At 48.4% G+C, this 23,100-nt stretch overlaps 1 protein-coding gene across 5 annotated transcripts in view; it reads right to left on the bottom strand.

Moving 5' to 3' along the window:
• Window positions 1-7,452: 7,452 nt before the first annotated feature.
• Window positions 7,453-23,100, bottom strand: part of PCGF3 (polycomb group ring finger 3) — a 46,877-nt gene continuing 31,229 nt past the window's right edge. For 3 of the 5 annotated variants that reach the window (XM_074319907.1, XM_074319916.1, XM_074319902.1), the window contains 3 exons: window positions 22,891-23,028; window positions 11,713-11,793; window positions 7,453-11,229 (listed from right to left, as the gene is read on the bottom strand). In XM_074319907.1, coding sequence (XP_074176008.1) covers window positions 11,182-11,229; window positions 11,713-11,793; window positions 22,891-23,028 — 267 coding nt within the window. In that variant the 3' untranslated portion in view covers window positions 7,453-11,181. Of the gene's footprint in view, window positions 11,230-11,490; window positions 11,620-11,712; window positions 11,794-22,890; window positions 23,029-23,100 lie in introns of all 5 variants that reach the window. The other 2 variants (XR_012492132.1, XR_012492133.1) reach the window with 2 other exon arrangements.

The raw sequence follows: 23,100 nt of genomic DNA, 5'->3' as shown, positions 1-23,100 counted from the left end.
CTTCTTTGCATTTCCTTGATGACTAACGATGAGCACTTTTACCAGTGTTCGTTGGCCTGTGAGAAGTCTATCTTCCTTTGAGAAGTCTCAGTTCATGAATCTTTTGTCCATTTAAAAAACTGGGGTTTTGTCTTTTAAAAAAATGAACAGACTTTATTTTTTTGAGCAGTTTCAGGTTCATAGAAAAACTGAGTGGAAAGTACACCGTATTCTCATAGGCCCCCTCAACCCCCCCCCGGTTCCCCATCTTGCATTCCTGTGCTGCATTTTTAAAGTTGTGAACCCACAGACACATTGTTCAAGTTCATACTATATATTACAGTTCATTCTTTTCCTTGTGCATTTTATGGGTTTGACACACGTATAATGATCTATACCCACCATTATAGTGTCACAGAGACCACTTTCACAGGATGGGACTACATGGAGGGTCAGGATGCAGCCCCTCCAGGGGCTCTGTGCAGAGCCCTGAGAATGTGCTTCCCGAAAAATCCCGTGCTCCACCTATTCACCCCTCCTTCCAAACCTCTCCAACCGGCTACTCTTTGTACTGTCTCCACAGTTGTGCCTTTTCCAGGATATCATATGGCTGTATCACACAGTGTGCAGCCTTTTCAGATGGCTTCTGTCACCTAGTAACATGCACTTAAGGTTCTTCCATGTCTTTTCATGGCTTGAGAACTTGTTTCCTTTTAGTGATTAATAATATTCCACTGTCTGGATGGACCACAGTTCACTTATCTGTCACCCACTGAAGGACACCTTGGTTACTCCTAAGTTTTGGCAATTCTGAACAAAGCTGCTGTAAACATCTGTGTGCAGGTTTTTTTGTGTAGACGTCAGTTTTCACCTGCTTTGTGGATAAAGACCAAGAAGCCTGAATGTTGGCTTGTATGATGAGAGCGTTAGTTCTGTATGAAACCACCCAACTGTCTCCCAAAGTTGCCTCACCATTTGCATTCCCAGCACTGGGCCCTGCTGTTCCATATCCTCACCAACATGTGGTGGTGTTGGTGTCCCGGATTTTGGCCCTTCTGATAGGTATCTCATAGTTATAATTTGCAATACTCTAATCACATATGATTTTGAGCATTTATTCATATGCTATTTGTCACCTGTATATCTTATTTGGTGAGGTGTCTGTCTGTTCAGGTCTTTTGACCATTTTGTGTGTGTGTGTGTTTTTATGGTTGAGCTCTTTGTATAACAGTCATTTGAATAGTCATTTATCAGCTATCGGTGATTTGCAAATATTTTCTTCCAGTCTGAGGCTTGTCTTTTCATTCTCTTAACAGTATATTTCACAGAGCAGAAGTTTTTAATTTTAATGAAGTCCGATTTATCATTTTTTCTTTCACTCTTTTGGTGTTGTATCTAAGAAGTCATTGCCAAACCCAAGGTCATCTAGGTTTTCTCCTGTGTTACCTTCTAGAAGATCAGATTTATACTTTTACATTTTACATGAGGTCTGACAGTTAAGTGCGTGAACATCTTGCAACGATGTCGCTACCATTTTTTGCTATCACAGGGATTATTCATTATTAATTTGTACCAACTGGACAGTTAACCAAGTTTACTATCTGGAAGTGCTGAAAAGCCTGCATGAGAAAGTCAGACGACCTGAACTTTTCACCAACAATTCATGGCTCTTGCATCACGACAATGCACCAGCTCACACAGTACTGTCTGTGAGGGAGTTTTTAGCCAGTAAACAAATAACTGTATTGGAACACCCTCCCTACTCACCTGATCTGGCCCCCAATGACTTCTTTCTTTACCTGAAGATAAAGGAAATATTGAACGGAAGACATTTTGATGACATTCAGGACATCAAGGGTAATATGACGACAGCTCTGATGGCCATTCCAGGAAAAGAGTTCCAAAATTGCTTTGAAGGGAGGACTAGGCACTGGCATCGGTGCATAGCTTCCCAAGGGGAGTCCTTCGAAGGTGACTGTAGTGATATTCAGCAATGGGGTATGTAGCACTTTTTCTAGGATGAGTTCGTGAACTTGTCCAACCTCGTATTTAGGTCTGTGATCCATTTTGAGTTAATTATTGTGAAGGGTGTAAGGTCTGTGTTGAGTTTCTTTTTATGCACGTGGATGTCCAGTTGTTCCAGCACCATTTGCAGAAAAGATTGTCTTTTCTCTATTGTATCACCTTTGTTCCTTTGTCAAAGATCAGATGACTATATTTATGGTGGGAAGAGGGCATCTATTTCTGGGGTCTCTATTCTGTGCCATTAATCAATTTATCTGTTCTTCTACTAACACCACACTGTCTTGATGACTATAGTTTATAGTAAGTCTTGAAGTCAGGTGGTGTCAGTCCTCTGACTTTGTTCTTCCCCTTCAGTACTGTGTTGGCTGTCCCTGGTCTTTGCCTCCATATAAACTTCAGAAGCAGTTTGTCAATATCCACAAAACAATGTGCTCTGATTTTGACTGGGATTCCATTTAATCTATAGATCAAGTTGAGAAGAACTGACATCTTGACAACATTGAGTCTTCCTATCCGTGAACATGAACACCTCTCCATTTATTTACACCTTCTTTAATGTCTTTCATCAGTTTTACAGCTTTCCACACAAAGATTGTGTGCATATTTAGTTAGATTTATAGCTACGTATTTCTGTTCTTTTTGGTACTAATGTGAATGGTGCTGTATTTTAAATTTCAAATTCCAATTGTTCATTGCTGATAGTTATACTTTTAAGAAATTTATTATACATGAATATAGATTTTTTTCCTTTTAGTGTAAAGCTCTATGAATTTTAATGCACAGAACCGTGTGATTGCATCACGTAATGTGAAATACTCAATGCTTTCCCCCTAAGATCAGAAACAAGCTGATGATGTCCTCTCTCACCACTCCTCTTCAATGCTGGAAGTCTTACCTAGTGCAATAAGGCAGGAAAAGGAAATAAAAGTAATATAGGTTGGAAAGGGAGAAATAAAACTTCCCCTGTGCACACATTTGTCTATGTAGAAAATCTCAGACCAATCCGAAAGTACAACAACATGGTCACAGGATAACACACAAAAATCAATCTTATTACTATATACAAGAAATAAAACACAATGAACAATTGGAAACTGAAATTGAAGATAGCCTCCTTAAAAGAAAGAAAGAGAGAAAGGCCGGCAGTCAGACTTAGGTATAAAGCTAACCAAGCACATACAGGATTATATGCTAAAAACTACAACATGCTGATAAAAGAAACTAAAGACGACCCACATAAGCGGAGAGAGGTAACATGCTCATAGAATGGAAGATTCCACAGTCAGGAGGTCAAACTCCCCCAAAGTGATCTACAGAATTAACTCAGTTTCAAAAATCCCAGCAGGACACTATAGCTATAGATAGGACGATTCTCAATTACTATGGAAGGGTAAAGGAGTGAAGACAGCTAAAATAATTTTTACAGAGAAAAACATGAATCATACTACCTAAAATTTTGATGTTTTCCATAACACAACAACAATCAGGAGTGTGGCGTTGGCAAAAGGACAGACACTCAGGTCAGTGACCAGACTAGAGTCCAGAAACAGATCCACATAAATAGGGCAATCTGGTCTTTGACCAGCGTGCTAACGCAGTTCAGTGGAGAAAGGACAGTCTTTTTAACAAATGCTGATGGAACAACTGGTCGTCCACATGCAAACAGCTGAACCTTACCCCTTACAATCACCGCAAACGGGTCACACATAAATGTGAAACATAAAACTAAAATGTTTACAAGAAAACAGGACAATATCTTTGTGACCCAGCATTTGACAGAGTTCTTAGACGTGATGCCAAAGGCATAATCCATAAAAGAAAAATACGATAAACTAGACTTCATCAAAATTAAAAACATTTGATCCGCTGAAGACAGTGTCAGAAGAATGAAAACACCAGTTACAGACTGGGAGAAATATCCGCAAACCACACACCCAACTTAGGAATACCTCTCCAAACTCAACAATAAGAAAATAACTGAATCAAAAGTGGACAAAAGACCTGCATAGACACTGCAGCAAAGGTGACATGATGACCACTGAGCACTGGTGTGACACCGGTGGCCGTCAGGAAAATGCAAGGGCACGCCACAGTGAGAAACTATGTCACACCTACAAAGACAGTGAGGGTCCCAGAGAACACTGAGGACAGGACATGAAGTGCCTGGACTCTCGTGCCTGCTCTTGGGAACGCAGAGCAGACCTGCCCCTCGGGAAAACAGAGTGGCAGCTTGCTTACAAAGCTAGACACTCAACATGTGACCCAGCAAGTCTACTGTAGAAAAACAAAATATTCTGTCCCACGCAAACCTGTTCATTAGTGTGCACAGCTGCTCGATTAACCATCATCGAAAACTGAAAATGCAAAAACCTTCTGCCATGTGAGTGGAATGAGAGTTGGTATATTCACTTGTTGGATGCTACTTGGCAATGAAAAAGGGGAAATCCTGATACATGCAGCAGCATGGATGGTCTCACTGGGAAGGAATCTAGTCTCAAAAGGTTGCATATGTACAACTTTGCTTAGACGGCATCTTGAAAAGCAAGCATTTAACACAGGGGATCAGTGGCCACCAGAGTTATGGGCAGGGGCACGTGTGGCGACAAAGGGCAGGCTGAGGACTTGGTGGGGGGGGGGGCTCTGTGTCTTGACTGTGGTGGCCGCTACATGAATCTATGCTGTTTCCCAGAAAATAAGACCCAGCCAGACAATCAGCTCTAATGCGTCTTTTGGAGCAAAAATTAACAGAAGACCCAGTATTGTATTACATTATATTAATTATATTACATTATATTACATTATATTATGTTATTATATAAGACCCTGTCATATAATATAGTAAAATAAGACTGGGTCTTAATTTTTGCTCCAAAAGACGCATTAGAGCTGATGGTCCGGCTAGGTCTTATTTTCGGGGAAACAAGTTATGTATGTGTTAAAACTTCAAAAACAAAAGCTTAATTTAAAATTTTTAATGTAAAAAATAAAACAAAATTAGCATATTCGTGATTTAAATGTTTAGTAAGCTGTAACAGAAGGAACTGTCTCGACTTGTAAGAGGTATTTATCAAAACCCCTCAATAATCATGCTTTGGGGGGTGGCCGGTTAGCTCAGGTGGTTAGAGCGTGGTGCTGGTAACACCAAGGTTGCCGGTTCCATCCCCGCATGGGCCACCGTGAGCCGCGCCCTCCTTAAAACAAAACAACAACAAAAACAATCATGCTTCAATGAAGGCACTGACTATTCCCATTAAAGCCGAAACATGGTGTGCTTGCTGTCACCACCAACTAACATTTTCCCAGAGGCCCCAGGAAGGGGCTCGAACCACACAGGAACAAAGGGCTAAGTGTCAGAGAGGCTCAGTGCTCGCTGGGATGCGACCACCACGTGGACAAGAGCCCTCAGGACCTCTCAGAGCAGCAGGCTCGGCACCCACGTCAGTGTCTTCTCTTTCCACAGTAACCCATGAACATGTGGGCCAGGCTGCCATGCCCAGAGGGACAAGTGACACAAACCAGACAAGAAATATGTAAGAATTCTCAAGACAACGTGGAAGCTCTTTTGGAGATCGTGAAAGTGGATCTGAACACAAACATGCCACATGGTGGGCGCCAAAAAGCCAACACCAGGGGGCAAACACTAGGGGACCACCCCCCTCCATCCTTCAGGGGCCTGAGCCCACACCCCCACCCTCGGAGCCTGGGGTCCTACAGACGATGGAGGGGTCCAATTCAGCCACCAGAACTCAGAATTCACGCCGGTCTGGGCCTCCCAAGGTGTTAGTGGACGAAGCTTTTAATCGCCAGCAGTAGTTTGTTCTCAGTCCCAGCACTTTTCACAGCTGGTCCGTCTGTTATAAAGGCCAGAGCCTTTTACCCTTCAAAAGATTTTTGACTAATAATGTTCTTGAAGAAGGTACTGTTTTCACAGTGCCCAGCACAGCGTAGCCACATGAATAAACGTAATGGTCGAGTAACCTGTTCATGTACATCCACATAAAATCCAGACAATTAAGCTGTGACACGTCCCTCCCAGGAGACGGGAACAGAAGGTGCCGAATGGCCTTGTGCGTTCTGCAGGGGCTGCTACTTGTGTGCGCAGTTGTATTTCAGTGTAACTAGGACAGGGCCACACAACGCCGTCATTCTAGTGGAAGGGGCACCACGACGCAGGTGGTGTGGAGTGGGCGGCCCCACCCCACTGCGGCCCCTTAGGAGGGGTTAGTCACACCCGCTGGGGGTTTCATCCTGAAGAACCAAAAGTCAAAGGGAGACTTAGCCTTGGCCACACAGCAGGTGCCCTGAGGCAGCGCCAACACCACTTCTTCTGCGCGCCTGTTACTTTCAGGAGACACGCAGTCACATATCTGTAATGGCACTTACGGTTTAATGGAACTTGTACATTTTTGTGCACACAGAACCACACTGGTGACACAAAGGCGCCTGCAAAAGCTACACGGGAGCAGCAGAGGGTCACACGCTGCCGTCTGCAGAGGCCATGGGGCACCCAGAACCCAGACCGCTCAACGGCCTGCTCACCCGTCCCCAGAGTTGCCTCTCCTGGGATGACGACCAGGTCTGCGGGCAGAGCTAAGACGGTCTGCCCAAAGCTGTCAGACCCCCAGTACCCCCGACCTCACCTGGCGACTGGGCACAAGACCTTGCAACCTGCCCACGTGAACGACCAGCAAGGGGGCCCTCGTTGTGAGACTCCCCTGCATTTTACTCCAGTACCTAAATGACAGGAGCATTTACATGTGGCTGTGACCAATATTCTGACATTCACAAGATGGAGTAAATGACTTACCGAAAATAAATAAACTTGGTTACGTCAGTTTCTTAAGACTGAACCTATCTTTGGAGTTGACTGATCTGAAACCCATGAGCCAACATAATTTTGGTCACCATACTCTCCCTTTTTGTAACTCAGATTCTCAAATTGCTGAGAACTACTTAACCTTTAAAAGTTGAGGTTTTGAGCACAGTACTTTCCCCTTCCAAATGGTCTGTCATGGTTAATTCAAGTGCCAACTTGACGGGGCCCCTGGGGTACCCAGACTCACACTGTTCTGGGGGCGTGTGTAGGTGTGTCCCCAGTGCGGCGGGCGTCCCTGCACCCTTGCTAGAGTTGGACGCGGGTCTACTGCCCCTGGACCGCACCAGCCGTGGCCCCGGGTCTCCTGCTGGCACACAAGCTCCAAGCAAACAGGTGACTGAGGGGACCTTATACATGGTTCCCGCCAAAACTCTGGTGCCAAATACTGCACCAGGTTAATAAGCTTTGCGTCCAAGGTGACATCAGAAGGCCATGTGGAGTGAGGCGGCTGAGCTGTGGGCTCAGGGCTGCGGTAAGGGAGGGACCGGGCTGTCCTCACACTGTCCCCAACAGGTCACCTGTCTTACGCTCTTCCAAATGCTCTAGATAATACATCTCCAGCCTGAAAGAAATTTAGTTAAATTTTTCTCTTGCTTTTATTACAAGCATATAATATTAATTGGCAAAACACTGAATACAAGCTTCACTGTCATAAAATCAAAACATTTAAGCAATATTCCAAAAAAGATTTTAGACAAAAACTAGCCACCAATAGTACAAAAATTACACACCAACACAAAGCATAAAAAATGTAAACTTTCAAATTAAACAGTCAAAAATATGTATGTGCATTGTCATCTCCATAGCCCGTGACAGCTGCCATGGTGCCACGCGTGACAGCAGGCTGGTGGTAAGCTCTCACCTAAAACCTACACTGTCTGGGAAAACACGGTTTTCTTATTCCCAATTCTAAGTTGTTGGAACAGACACTTACAGTAACGCTACACACATTTTTGGGGACACGCAGACTTCAGTCCATCCCTCAGATGTGCCCTGGGACCCAGGGAGTCACACAGGACGCTGACGAGGGAAGGGCGCCTGGGCTGGCAGGACAGTCTTTGTAAAGACAGTGGTGTCGTTTGAATGATGTTTCCTCATCTACTTATCCCAACATGCTCAATTCACTTAGCTAGCAAGGCAGACACACACTGGGGTATCGCGCTAAGGTCGCAGGTGATGCTGGAGTGTGTGTGATTTCCTGAGCAAACAGACGGGATTTTTGACCTGCTACCTGCACTCCCGTTATCTTCGATATCCTGAGAACACATCAAATGTCCACACATAGCGTCAAGGTCAGCTGGCTCATTCTCAGGACATTCGATCCAACGACACATTTTAAATCATTGGAAAATGCCTGCGCTCTCAGGAAAAACTAAATGGTTTCTAAAGACTTGGCAGGGAGGTCGCGGGAAGCAGCCCCGTCCCCTCTGCATGTCCAGGGCCCTGGGAGCCACGGCAGCCGTGCGGCCAGGCTAGGGAGCGCGGCACGTCACTGCACAGCTGCCTGCTGGGTCAGTTTTCAAATGTTGCTGATGGGTACACTGTAGGGGCACACGCACAGCCCAGTAATGGCGTTCTCACAATAACAACAATGAGAAAGGAAAAACCACGTGGCTGAAGGTACAGGCTTTGCGATTCCACCCACACTCCCTCGCAAGGAGACGCCCATTCCCGTGAACAGCATCTGACGAGCGCACGCTGGGACCTATTGCACAAAAGCATGAGCAAAGCTCTTCATCCGCAGAGAACGACGACAACAAATCAAAACGACTCAAAGCAAAAAGAAGCTTGCAAAACACCTCACAATTTCATGTTATATGCCTGTAACTAAAGCGGGACCACTGAAACCAAACAGGATGGGAAAATATGATAGACGGCTTAAAATAGAATAAATAACTTTATAAAGTTAAGTTTTCTTTCTTAACCCCCCAAATCTTAAATTCAATATTATATATTCTATCTGAATTTTCTATTTTCATGAAAACCGTATTGGTGGGACTGAGCGCGGGGTGGCGGTCCCACCGCTGCTGACAGGGCGCACTGCGGTGACGACGGTGACAGGACAGCCTGTTTCACCAGCACAAACAGCTGTGACAACGACCTCACGGTAACTCCATCTGTTAGAAAAAACCTAATAGGATCCAGCCACTCACTGATCCTGATTTTCATGCTGGAAAAAATGAAATTCAGCCTTTTGATGTTAATGAAAGGAGCCCACCTGCCCTGTCCCTCCCCGCGGGGCTCGCTGAGCTCGTGACGAGGCTGCATCAGACCAGAGGCAGGTCACCAGGAACCCACCTGTGGGGAACATTCTGCTCAAGGAAATCTTAGAAAAATAGGTACTTTTGCTGCTGAGGTTTCATCAGGTTACTCGATTACAAAAGCGGGGTCACACGAGAGTGGTCAGCAACCAGCTGTGACGTGGGCACTGGCTCCCACTTACCTCCATCTCTCCCTCTGTTTAAATATATCAACTTAGCACCATAGCAAATTCAAGTGATTTCAAAGATAGTACAAAGTTACAAATATGTATCATGAGATTATTCCTACCACAGCATCTGAGCCGTGACCGGACTCTTTGAATTTGGGTGCTCACTTCACCGCACAGGAAGGTACCTCCGTCCTAATGTTACACTTCAGACCTCACTGTGCTCACTGGTGTTTTACGGAACGCTTCAGCAGTAATGTGTGTTTTGAGGTAGACAGGTAATATTTACTCATACACACCTACTCAGTAAACCCTGTGTAGTAACGAAAAACGATTTGGGTGAATAGCGAGCTTAGGTAACTGGACAATCCAAACAGAACTGGGAGTGAAGGGGTCGAAATAAAGAGGTGAATTTTGACCAATTCCTAACAACTTGTTTTGACGTCTTTAAAGGCCTTACATTACAATCACTTGGGTTGGATTAACTTGAATGTTTCTGTCATCACTAACATTAGGTCTCATGAGTAGCTGCTTCTGACATTCATGTACACGGAACAGGAAGCAGAAGAAAACAAACACACCTGAATGGCGATGAGCCCAACCGTAACTTTTAAAGCAAATTGCAGAAAAAACTCTAGTCACTAAAGGGAAATACTTCATGGAAAACCCGGCCCTCAGGACACCAGTGGAGGCAGGGGGTGGGGCTGCGGGCCACAGGGTCACCAGGGCTTGGGGACACGCAGACCAGGACCACAGAGCTCCAGGACAGCACCTTGGCTGCTCGGGAAATGGGCTCCCTCTCCTCCTTCCTGTCTTGCACGTCCCAAGCTGCTCCTTTAAAGGAACAAATATTTGTATGCTGGCACAGAGTTCATTCTCCAATCCCACAAAAATACTAACACTTGGGAGGAGAGAGTGTCAACACTTGGCCTAACAGAGTGTGTGCTGCCTGTGACTGGCATGTTAGGTCATTACGGAACTGAAAAAGCCACTTTGGACACAGAAGCCGTCCCCCCCTACAGGGCAGGTGTCTGGGGACCTGGTGTCCTTGCCAGCAACTCGTCCGCTGGATGCGCCTTCCCAGGAAAAGGCCCCCCATGCCAGCATGTCTCTTCAGCACAATGAAATCGGGGCGAACACGCAGGACAGTGAGTGGTGGCACTGCACTAGTCAATCACCAAAGTAATTTGTAAGAACCAGAACTGCTCTGCAAAGCAGCGTGGGGCTGCTCGGCCCGGGCCGCTTACGGGGGTCTGGAGCTGCCGGCGACGCTGGGCTGCACCGTGGGGCCGCTAAGCCGCACGGCCAACGCGCAGTGTCCACGGCCACCTCTTTGGGTAATGCTCGTACATTAGGTTTTTACACGTCTTCTGAGTCTGCAGGGAACTAAAGGCAACATAAATATCGTCATTCATAAAAAGATACTTTTTCAATAACTTAGGAAGGATTCAATAAACATACAAGTGTGTTTGAGGCTTACCATGAAACCTAAGTCATAAACTGAACAGAAACGACCAAGATTTGCAAGACCTGGGAAGCGAGCGAAGGGCATGTGTGGGGAAGGAACACGCTACCACTGCACGTGTCACTCTGGTCTGGAAACTGAAGGACGCGGTGAGTGCTACTCAGCTCTGTGAACTGTGAAGTGTCTCAGCATCTCATCACCGTGGTGCTGTCACCACTGTGCGGTCACCACCGTGGTGCTGGTAGTGTCTCGTCGAATGTGAGTTCTCGTGTACAAAAGTTATAAATATTCTCTATTCAGAAATCTGGTCCGCAGGACACCCAGAGGCAGCGTCCTAAAGCGTGGCGGTCGTGGTCCCGCCGGCCACACGCTGGGGCCCCGGCGGCCGAGTCTGTGCGTGCCGCCTGCTCACAGCAAGTCCATCTTGGGTCTGTAGTGCAGCAGCAGAGGCGCCTTCTGCAAGACAGGCCGGCTCAACACACCGCAATGAGGACACACCCTGTCGGCTGTGACATGCCGAGGGGGACGGGGGCCCAGGTGACCGGGGTGAGCCCTGCCCCCCACCCCGACCCTACCCCCTAAGAGCCCGGCCGCGGTCAGTCCTGGCTGTCTCCCCCACCCCCGGGCGGCCACCTGGAAGACGGGGTACCACCCATCTGGGTCCTGTTTCACAAAGAGGTGCTCAGGCTCCAGGGTGGCCACTTGCTCCCCACTCACCGCAGGGCGGTGGTCACCTCGACCAGCAGGGCTGGGGTGAGTCAGAGCCAGGCCTGGTGACTCCAGGGTTGGTGATTTCAAAGTAACTGCGTTTCACAGCGATCCCGTGACAGGATCACTATTTCTAAACTTTCACATAAAAACATGCACAGAAAAGCAGCTGCCACTCCCAGCAGACTGCAAGTCAGATAACACACATCGTCACAAAGTCACATGCCTCACCTTGAATCTCCATCTCGTGACAACCACAAATTTGAGTGTGTGGTCCTTGCCCAGGATTTCCTCATTGCATAAAATGTCCAGCTGGCGGGAGGAGAAGGCTTAGGTCAGAGGGGCCGCCGGCACTCAGCACACAAGGCTGGTCCACACCCATTGGGCCCGTCAGGTCCCAAGTGCTTGTCAGCTACAAGCCATGTGCCCTCGTTGTGGGGGCAGCACTCACGGTGGAAGGGAGCACTGGGAAGGCCCGCCCATCAACCTGGGGGCCCAGAGCACCTCGGGGGGTCGTCCACACCTGCCCACGGGGGTCCCCGTCCACACCAAGCCACGGGCCCCCGTCCACACCCGCCCACGAGGGTCCCCATCCACACTCGTCCATGGGGCCCACGTCTACACCTGCCCATGGGGGTCCCCGTCCACACCCACCCACGGAACCCGTCCACACCCACCCATGGGGGCCCCGTCCACACCCGCCCACGGGGGTCCCCGTCCACACCAAGCCACGGGCCCCCGTCCACACCCGCCCACGAGGGTCCCCATCCACACTCGTCCATGGGGCCCACGTCTACACCTGCCCATGGGGGTCCCCGTCCACACCCACCCACGGAACCCGTCCACACCCACCCATGGGGGTCCCCGTCCACACCCACCCACGGAACCCGTCCACACCCACCCATGGGGGCCCCGTCCACACCTGCCCACGAGCCCCCGTCCACACCCGCCCATGGGGGGTCCCCGTCCACACCCGCCCACGAGCCCCCGTCCACACCCGCCCATGGGGGGTCCCCGTCCACACCCGCCCACGGGGGTCCCCGTCCACACCAATGCACGGGCCCCTGTCCACACCTGCCATGGGGCCCCCATCCACACCCACCCTGAAAGCCCCCAGGCTGCTCTCACCCCCAGCACCCCGCTCCCCCAACCCCAGCCCACCTCTTGGCCAAGCTTGTCCCTCTCACCCAGTAGAAAAGGTAATGGGCTCCCCAAACAGTCTTTTTCCTTTCTTTTTTGTAAACAAAGAGTATCTTTAGGGCAGTTGTAGGGTCCCAGGAAAATTGAGCAGAAGGCAGAGAAGTCTCATCCCCCATCACACACACACACAGGCTCCCCAGTCACAGCCATCACAGTGGGACGTTTGGGACAGTTGATGACCCTACACTGACACGTCCTCGTTGGTTCCTGGCAGGATCACTCCTGGTGGGTGTGGACAAATGTGTGACGACACAGATCCACCATTATAGTTTCACACAATTGTTTCACTGCCTGAAAAGCTGAGGACTTTTCATGCATAAATCCTTCTGGTGATGGAATGCCTAGTGGGGGCTCGTCCAGAGAAGACCCCCGATGGCTCATGCTGGGGACAAACAGGTGCCCCTGCCCACAGAGCTGCGAGAGGTCTGTCCCCCTGGCCCGGGGGCCGCAGGCCAGCCTCCTTCAGCCGGTTTCTGCTTTCTGTGTCCTCACGCTCTCAGGCTTACGTGGGAACTGTCCGCAGCTTGCTGTTGTTAAAAGGCCTTGTTTGTTCGGGGCTCGGTGGGCACTCTGGCCTGACACCCGCAGGGACCAGGCTGCTGCTGGGGCTACGCAAGCTTCCCATCAGCTTCTGGGTCGCATTCATGGGAACGGCACTAGCCACTGGTCTGATTCTGTCAGGAACCACATGGCTCCGCTGACCGTGTGCGTCAGCCCTTGCCCCTTTCAGGAGCAGGCTGCCTCTACCGGACCTGGCTGTTCTGCTGCCGGCCGACCCCACTGGAGCCAGGCTGTCCTTGGTGACACTGGCTGGTACTGAGCCCACAGCTTCTTGAACTGTTTTAGGACATCTGGGCCCTTGTGCTGGAGAAAAGCCTCGGAAAAACGGCATCTCAGGTACCGGAGTATTTTCAGCCCCTCCTCCAGGGACCCCAGCCGCATTCGTTTAGAAACCATGGTCCCCTGCATGTACATCTTTAAATGGACTGATGTGACCAAAAATAATTGACATCTATGGCTACGACGGGGAACCCTGAGATCCCCAAACTTCCTTTTCTGAAACCAGGGTGGCAGTCCCGGCGCTGAACGCATGCCCACTCCCAGCGGCATGTCACCTCCAACGTTACCAGGAACCTGAAGCTGCCTCTTTGCAAAATCGTTTTAGAATTAACTGAGCGACTGGATGTTAGAGAAAGAGAAGGCGGCCTGGGAGCCTGGAGCGCCCCCCCCCCAGGACCTGTGCCTCAGACTTACGCCCTCAGGACGCCCTTTAGGCCCCAAGTTTCCCATGTCCCTGGACTAAAGCAGTCAGACAATTTTGTAAGGTGACAGGAGCCACACAGAGTCACTGAGGAGTGTGGCACTCACTCAGACCTGCCCGCCTGGCTTTTCTGCTTCATGTCAGCCAGCTCTTATGCTGGTCGGTTCGGACCTGGATGAGACTTGCCTGATGGGAACATGCCAAAAGGGATGTAGTAAAACCAAATCTGATTTTGGGGGAAAAGCTAGAAAGCTCCTTGTGAGCTCCACTGAGTGATGACAGCAGCAACCAAAGCCTGCTGAGGGGAAAGAACAGCCTGGACCTTGTGCCTGAAAATCGACCTCAGATGGTTTTCAGAGACGACTCTGGTGCTCCTTCAGCTGCTGACCCACTCGTAGCCTTTTCCTGTGTTTCGCAGGCTGAGCCGAGACCTCCCCTTTCAGATGAGATGGATTGGGAAACCCCGCCCACTACAGATTTGGTTAATTTGGCCAATCCGCTTGCTCACACCTAGGTGAGCCACGCAGAAGGAAGACGGCTAAGATTTTTAATTTTCAGCCCTGGCGAATGAAGGAAGGCACCTGTACGAAACCCAAAGTCTTCTGGCTTCTGCCATTGCTACAAAGAGCCAGGAACCGGAAAAGAGACTGTCACAAGGGAAGCACTTCAGGGGCCTTCGGTCCTCTAACCAGCCTTCCCGAGGTCCGCTAATCCCCAGTGACCGGGCTCTGAGAAGTACAGGGCTCTTCCCAACTGTCCCTCATAATCGGCTTGGAGAAACTTTTCTCCACATTGGGAATGATTCTTTCTCTGTCCTTATCGGACCCTGGAGCCACATTCTCAACCCCACAGCTGTAAAGCAGCCCCACCTCGGAGTTCAAACCAACCCCATAGGTTCCTGCCTCTGAACCTGTCCCCTTTCATTCATGCCCTTTAGGGGTGCCCACCCTTTTCTCCTGAGCCCCTCACCCCCACTCATTGGTAGGCCTAGACTTCCTAGAGAAGTATGGTGCCGGAATTTCTTATTCTGCAAGGGGGAAATTATCCTGGAATTTGACAGTAGCCGTCAGTATAGCCAATCAGCTCGTCCCAACTGTAACACTACTGGGTCACCTCCTTCCCTGGCGGGCAACGCCCGTTCCTCCTGGTGACATCAGGTCTGTGTTTAATGATGACAGTGGCAAGCCCTGTGCTGGGCGCTGCCCTAACCCCTTGGGACGTCCCCGAGGCAGCACTGTCCCCTGTGGCCCCAAGCCTGGCCACGTGGATGATTTGTGCTCCCGTGGGCTGTATTTTAGCCTGGGAAGGCTGCCCACGTCTGTGCTGACAGTGGGTCTGCCTGCAGACAGGCGCACGACTTTGACCGCTGTGGAATGTGCCTTCTTTACTTTCAGTGGAAACAAAATTAAAAGTGGCCTGTGTGTTTGGGAACTGTTGGGGGCCATACTGTTACCTGCTGCTTCAGCTACTATTATGGTCCCAGGACGTTCTAAAACCTGACTGGGAGCTACAGGAGGTCAGCTGGTCACCGTGCTGCTAGGAACCAGCTGCAGTGAAACCTCTGTTCTCGTCTGAACGGATATTTGTGCAGCGGGTAATTTAGGAAAACTGTCCAGAGAGGCCCACAACTGGCTCCAGAAAAGGAAAAACAAGCTTGGAAATCCAATTGCTAGTCTGATAAAGGAGAAAGCTAGACCAGACCAGATAACGCCCCCGTCCTGTGGAATCTAGTTCCCACTCCTGACTCCTGTACCTGCCCTGACTCCTGTACCTGCCTCTGCTCACAGAATGACAGCACTCGAGAATCCACAGTGGTGGGGCGGTATTAGCAAGGCCGTGAGAAGCACCGCCCTCACCCTCGCTGTCCCGCCGGAGCACGTCCCACCCAGGGCACCGGTCCACACTGCCCTGGACAGTTTAAATGCCCGGGAGACCCGGGAGGGTGGTGAGTGGATCTCAGGCAGTCCCCATCTCGGGGATACAGATACGTCCCAGTCACCATCTGTGTTCTCTCACCAGCCTGCAGCCTCCCTGTGGACAGGACGCTGCCTCTTCTGGGCTGAAGTCCTGTTAGAGACGCATGGGGCTCCCTCTCAAACTGCACTGGGGTGGGGAACCCCCTTTAATGGTCAGGTGCTTCAACAAGTCTGTGCCGTTTGGCCTGTTTTACACTTTCACGCGCTGACCACCCTCAACCCTCAGGTTTAGTCCAATGCACTAGCTGCATTAGTAAGACTCAGCTGGTAAAGTGTATAGACAGCCTCCAAGTACCTGGGCCCAAAGCCTTGCCCAGACCCACCCCTCTGGACTCAGAGACGGTCAGCTCCGGACATAATCATGGGACGTCCCGTGCACCTTCTATCCACAGTTGATGGAGAAAACACACTTTGTTACTGTAATGGCCTAACTGCTTCCATTGAAGACGGCCATGCTCTGGGACAGCCATGCTCTGAGGAGACAGAAATCCCGAACCCCACACTCTGCAACCTGAGGTCCTGGTTTACTGAAAGACACCTCCACACAGACTTCCGCCAGCCTCGCTGGAAGGGCCCCCGTCAGGAGCTGTGCAAGCACCCCTGTGTGGCTGAACTCCGGGAGCAGACTCTTGCACGCACGTGTCACACCTCGAGAAGCCACCCAGCCCCGGCTGGAACTGCACACGGTCGGGTGACCAGAAACCACAGCTGTCTTAAAATGGAAGCAGGGGGCCTCCAAAGGGGACGACTGTCCAAAGCGACTGCACAGCCTTTGCCTACAGTTGCTTCTCACTTTGTTCTGTTTCTCCTTGTCGGGAGGAATACGCCCTTCTCTGCATTTCCCAAGCTGCTGTGAATGGGGGTCTCCGGGTGCTGGGTGTGTCATCAAGAGCCTCCTGCTGCCCACGGCAGAGTCCGGCTGCAGCCCCTGCCGGCTGGGGCTCTGGCTAAGCTGCCATGTAGACCGGCTCAGTCACGTTGTTTTCAAGTGAGCTCTGTATTCTTGCTGTCACGCTGTGCCCGGTGCTGGTCTAACCTGGACACGGGCTACTCCAGTCCATGCGTCCTCATTCCAAAGCGAGACACGACACTTGGAAGGGGCTTTCTGGTGTCGAGGCACAACAGACCACGCCAGTCAGAAGACCTGATTACTGGTCAGTGATGTTTTCAGAGCAAGATCTCCATCAAAAGGAGGGAAACACCAAAATTTATGACAGAGACTTTAACCTAGAAGGTAGTCCGGAGGGACTGTGCAGGAGCTCTCGCAGCCATGTCAACACCAGGGCTCCAGGGTGGGGACGCCCCGCCCTGAATTGTTCTCTCCTCCTTCACGGGCTTCCTGCTGCTTCCTATGAAGCATGTGCCACGGCAGCACTACTGGACGGCCAAGAATACATCCCTTTTGGTGATGGAATACCAAGCTTTGTTTACAGTTAACAGACTGAAACTGTCCCCATTACACACAACTGCCCCCCCACCCCCCCAGCCCCTGGCACCACCACCTACTTCCTGTCTCTAAGACTTGGAGAACTCTAAGTATGTAAGTGGGGTCACAGTGTGTGTCCTTTGGTGACTGGCTTCTCTCTCTCAGCCCAGTGTCCCCAAGGCCCATCCATGGTGGAGCGGTGTCAGGGTTTCCCTCCTTTTTAAGTCCGAAGAGCATCCCACTGCGTGCATGGACCCCCTTTGCTTCCCACCATCTGCTCGCGGACACCCGGGCGGCTCCCACGTTTTCGCTGTAGTGAGCAGGGCAGCTGTGAACACGGGTGTGCAAATCTCTCTTCGAGACCCTCTTGCACTCTCAGGTGTATGCCCAGAAGTGGATTGCTGGGTCACAGGGAAGGTCTGTGTTTAGCTTCTGAGGACCCCACACTGTCCCACAGTGGCCAGTGCTTTGCGTTCCTGCCGACAGCACAGGGCTCCCTTTTCCGCGTCCCGCCTGCACGTGTGTCTCTGCTGTTTTTCTGATAGTAGCCATCCTAAGTGGTGTGAGGTCGTGTCTCCCTGTGGTTTTGATTTGCTTTTCTCTGATGATTTGTGCTGTTGAGCATCTTTTCATGTGGCTGTTGAGCATTTGTATGTCTTCTTTGGAGAAATGTCTACGTGTACTCAAGTCTTTTGCCGAGTTTTGAATTGGGTTAAGTTTTAGGAGTTCTCTATGTATTCTGGATATTAATCCTTTATCAGATATATGATTTGCAATTATTTTATCCCATTCTGTGGGCTGCCTTTTTACAGTGGATGGTAACGCTTTAATTTTCCTGAAGTCCAATTAGTCTATTTTTCCTTTTGTTATCTGTGCCTTTGGTGTCATATCCAAGAAATCATTGTCAAAGCCAATGTCATGAAAATTCTGTCCTGTGTTTTCTTCCGAGGGTTTTATAGTTTTAGGTCTTACATTTAGTATTTTGAGTAAATGGTCCATTTTTTAGTTAATTTTTGCAGATGGTATTAGGTAAGGGCCCAACTGCATTATTTTGCACGTGAATATCCAGTTTTCCCAGCACCATTTGTTGAAAAGACTCTCCTTTCCTCACTGAATGTCCTTGGCACCCTTGTCGAAAATCATCTGAACATAACACAAGGGTTTATTTCGGGGCTCACTGTTCTATTCCCGTGGTCTGTATGTCTGTCTTCCTGTCAGTACCACACTGTTTGGGTTACTGTAGCTTTGCAGTAGGTTTTGAAATCAGAAAGTGTGAGTCCTCCAGTTTTGTTCTTCTTTTCCAAGATTGTTCGGGCTACTTGGGTTCCCTTGAGATTCTATATGAATTGTAGGATCAGCTGGGTAATTTCTGCGAAAAACATCATTGGGACTTTGATAGGGATGCATTTAACCTGCATATTATATTGACATTTTGACAATATTAAGTCTGCCATCCATGAACATGGGATGTGTTTCTATTTATTTACGTCTGATTTAATTTCTTTCAGCAATTTTTGTAGTTTTCATTGTACAAGTCTTTCAGCTCCTTGATTAAATTAATTCCTAAGTATTTTATTCTTTTTGATGCTATTGTAAATATAACTGTTTTTGTAATTTCCTTTCAGGTTGTTCACTGTTTGTGTATAGAAATGCAACTGATTTTTGTGTGTTGACTTTGTATCCTGCTACCTTACTGAACTCAATTTATTAGTTCTAACAGGTTTTTTTATGGAATCTGGGTCATGCTGGCCACAAAATGAGTTTCAGGTGTTCCCTCCTCTTCAATTTTTTTGGAGAAATTTAAGAAGGATTGGTATTAATTCTTCTTTAAATGTTTGGTGAAATTCACCAGTGAAGCCATCTGGTCCCAGGCTTTTTTCTGTTGGGAAGATTTTGATTGATTCAATCTTCTTACTAGTTATTAGTTTACTCCGATTTTCTATTTCTTTGGGATTTAGTTTTGGTAAGTTTTGTGTTTCTAGGTATTTGTCCATTTCATCTAGGTTTCCCAATTTGTTGGTGTGCAATTGTTCACAGTGCTCTCTTATAATCCTTTTTATTTCTGTAGAATCAGTACTAATGTCCCTACTTTCATTTCTGACTTTAACAATTTGAGTTTTTTCTTAGCCTATTCTAGATAAAATTTAGTCAATTTTGTTGACCTTTTTGAAGAACCATTGATTTTTCTCTACTATTTTTCTATTTGCTTATCTCTGTTCTTTATTTCCTCTCTTCTGCTATCTTTGGGTTTAGTCTGTTCTTTTTCTAGTTCCTTAAGTTGTAAATTTAGGTTGTTGATTTGAGATCATTCTTGTTTTTAACTTAATTGTTTATAGCTATAAATTTCCCCCTTAGCACTGCTTTCACTGCGTCCCATAAGGTTTGGTTTGCAGTTTTCATTCTCGACCATCTCTAAGTATTTTCTAATTTCTCTTTGACTTCTTCTTTGATCCACTGGTTGTCTGAAAGTGTGTTGTTAATTTCCACAATTTTGTGAATTATCCAGTTTTCCTTTTGTTATTGACTTCTAACTTTATCCACTGTGTTCAGAGAAGGTACTTTGTGTGATACTGTGTTTCCCCGAAAATAAGGCCTAGCCGACCAGGTCTTATACTAATTTTTGCTCCAAAAAACACATTAGACCAGGTCTTACATTAATTCTTGCTCCAAAAAATGCATTAGAGCTGATGGCCCAGCTAGGTCTTATTTTCGGGGAAACACGATATCTTTAAAATCTTTTGACACAAGGTGTCTCCCCTTCTCTCATAATACCCCTTGTCACTAGACTTAGGGCTCACCTGGATAATCCAGGATGCTCTCTTCATGTCAAGGTTCTTAACACATCTCCAAAGACCTTTTTTCAAATGAAGTCATAACCACATGTTCTGGGTGTTAGGAAGTGGACATATCCTTTGGTGGGGGTAATCATTCAACGTACAACAGTCTGCGTTCTGGACTCCAAAATCTAGACCCATCTCACATTCAAAATACATTCACCCCATCCCAACATCCCCAAGAGTCTCCACTAATTCCAGCCTCAACTCCAAATTCCAAAATCTCATCTAGATACCCTCATCTCAAAAATCCCAGGCCTTAATCTTCTAAAGCATATTAAACAGGTATGTGAGACTCTGGGTATGATCCACCCTGGGGCAAAATTCTTCTCCAGCTATGGACTCGTGAAACTATAAAACACCGTTATCTGCTCCCAAAATACAAGGGTGGGGCAGGTATAGCATAGATATTTCTATCCAAAGGGAGCTATATTAGAAGGCATAACAGGGTCATTGGTCTCAAGTAAGTCTGAAACGCAGCAGGGAAAATCCCATGAGGGTTCAAGAGGGCACATCACTGTAGGTTGAAGTTCTGCCCTCTTGGCCTGTGATGGCCTCACCTTATGGCCCCAAGGCTCTGTTCTTGGAGTCATTGTTCCTTGTTCTTGAAAGGTAGCTCATATTTGCAGCCAAGTAGCTCTAAAAGCCTATATCCTGCATTTAGAATTTTGGAAGTACGATAGCCTTTCCTCATTTTTTCCTCTCTCTGTCCCCTTCAGTTCAAGCTGGTGGTGCTTCTCCTGATACATCATTCTCAGAAACTCTGTGGGTGTCCCATGTATGACCCAGGTCATCAGACATGAAGAAGCTCCACAGATCTCTCCTGGGTAACTCCTCTCCATTCCTAGATGGTTGGGCCACCATGAGTCACACCACTAATCCCTTCAGCAAAAGGTTGTCCCGCCACACCCTTGGCCATGCTTTCTTAACAGTTACACTCCCGATATAACTAGATAGGCTATGACTTTCCACGATCTGCAAGTGCTCGTTTCCTTTTGCCTAGCAGTTCCTTCCTGATTTCATCTCTCTCCTCTCGTATTTTACTGTAAGAATAAACTAGACCACACGATCAACACTTTGCTGGGATAGCTCCTCAGCTAAATATCCACGCTCATCACTTCCAAGTTCTGTTTTCCACAAAGCTGTAGAACACGATTCAGCCATGGTTCTGCCACTATGTAACAAGGGTCGCTCTTTTGTTTCCAATGCTATGCTCCTCGTTTCCTTCTGAGCTCTCATCAGAAATGGCTTTAATATTCCTGTCTCTACAGACGTTCTGTTTGGTGCTACACACCCTCTAAGATGACAGAAACTTTCTCTACTGTGCTCCTCACTTCCTCTGGGCTATCACCAGAATCACCTTTAATCACCAGATGTCTACCAATAGTCTCTTCAAGGTGATCTAGGCTTTTTTTTCATTGTTTCTCAAAATTCTTCCAGCCTCTACCTATTATCCAGTTCCAAAACCACTTTCACATTTTTAGGTATTTGTTACTGTAGCACTCCATTTTCTTGTACCAAAATCTATTTTGGTTTCCTGTGGCAGCTGACAAAGTACCACAAACTTGTTTTAAACTTGGTGGCTTAAAACAACAGGAATTTCCTTTCTCACAGACATGGGGCCTGGAAGTCCATGATCAAGGCGCTGACAGGTTAGGCTGCCTCCAGAGGCTCTGGGGAGGGTCCCTCCTGCCTCTTCCCGCCTCTGTGGCTCCAGGCGTCCCTGGGCTTGCGGCCGCATCCCTCTCGTCTGTCTCTGTCCTCACATCACCTTCTGTGTGCTTCAAATTTCCATCTATCTTAGTCTTGTAAGGATACTCGTCACTGGATTCGGGTCTACTAGATAATTCAGGATTATTTCATCTCAAGATCATTAACTTAATTACACCCCAAAGATCCTGTTCCCAAACATGGTTACATTTACAAGTTTTGGATACGGACATATCTTTTTTGGGGCCACCGTTAAAGCCACTGCTCTCTCTGAAACGTGTCATGTCCGTCCACTTCTCTCCATCCTCATCGCACCATCCTGGTCCATCTCTCCTGGGACTCCTGCCACAGATACTCTCCAACTAGCCTCTGGCTTCCATTTCTGCACCCCAGCAACCCGTTCTCCTCACAGCCTGAGGACTATTTAACAATATACCTCAGGTCATGTGCCCCGTGCCCCAGGCCCCCAGTGTCTCCTCCTTGCATGCACTCACTCATGCACAGCTGGCTCCTACTGACAATTTACATCTCAGCACGAGCGCTGCCACCTCAGGAGGGCTCCTCAGAGATTCCTGCGCTGATGTGCTCCCCCAACCCCACTGTGCACCACTGGGTCACCAGGTTTCACTTTATTCGCAGCATATTCCACAACTTGCAAGGATCTTGTCTGTCTACCTACCTACACATTCACCCAACCCACCCTTCCACCCATTTGTGAAAATGAAGAACAGAATTCCTCTGCATGAGAAAATCTCTGACACACTTGAAACAATCTCATCAGGCTCCCATCAGCACGCGCCTCGATGATCAGTGGGTCCCCCATCATGGTCGCTAAACCTTCCACTGCTATTTCCTGCTGCACTATCTGGGGTCAGCCAAAACAGACAGGTATTTTTTCTGACTTAAAACCTCCAAAGTTTAAAAAACCCAAACCCAAGACCCTGGAAGTGCCACTTTTACACACGAGAAACGACTGCTGACAGCTCCGTTACGGCCTGTTACCTCGTTGAAGGACGACAGGTTGAGCTTCTTGGCGATGAACTTCTTCAGGTGCAGCACCGTGGCCTGGGCCGAGCAGCGGATCCACTTGCGCTTCAGGCCCCGGAGCTTGCTGCTGTTGCACTCCAGACAGATGCTCACCTTCAAGAGAGAGCACACGTGTGGGCCGGCGGTGCCAAGGGTACCCGGGCTGCACCCAGAGGCCTCCCTGGG

The sequence above is a fragment of the Rhinolophus sinicus genome, linkage group LG02, assembly GCF_036562045.2.
Source record: "Rhinolophus sinicus isolate RSC01 linkage group LG02, ASM3656204v1, whole genome shotgun sequence".
In the NCBI taxonomy this organism is placed as follows: domain Eukaryota; kingdom Metazoa; phylum Chordata; class Mammalia; order Chiroptera; family Rhinolophidae; genus Rhinolophus; species Rhinolophus sinicus.
Note: the sequence above shows the minus strand (reverse complement) of the source record. Positions and strands in the feature narration are given on the sequence as shown.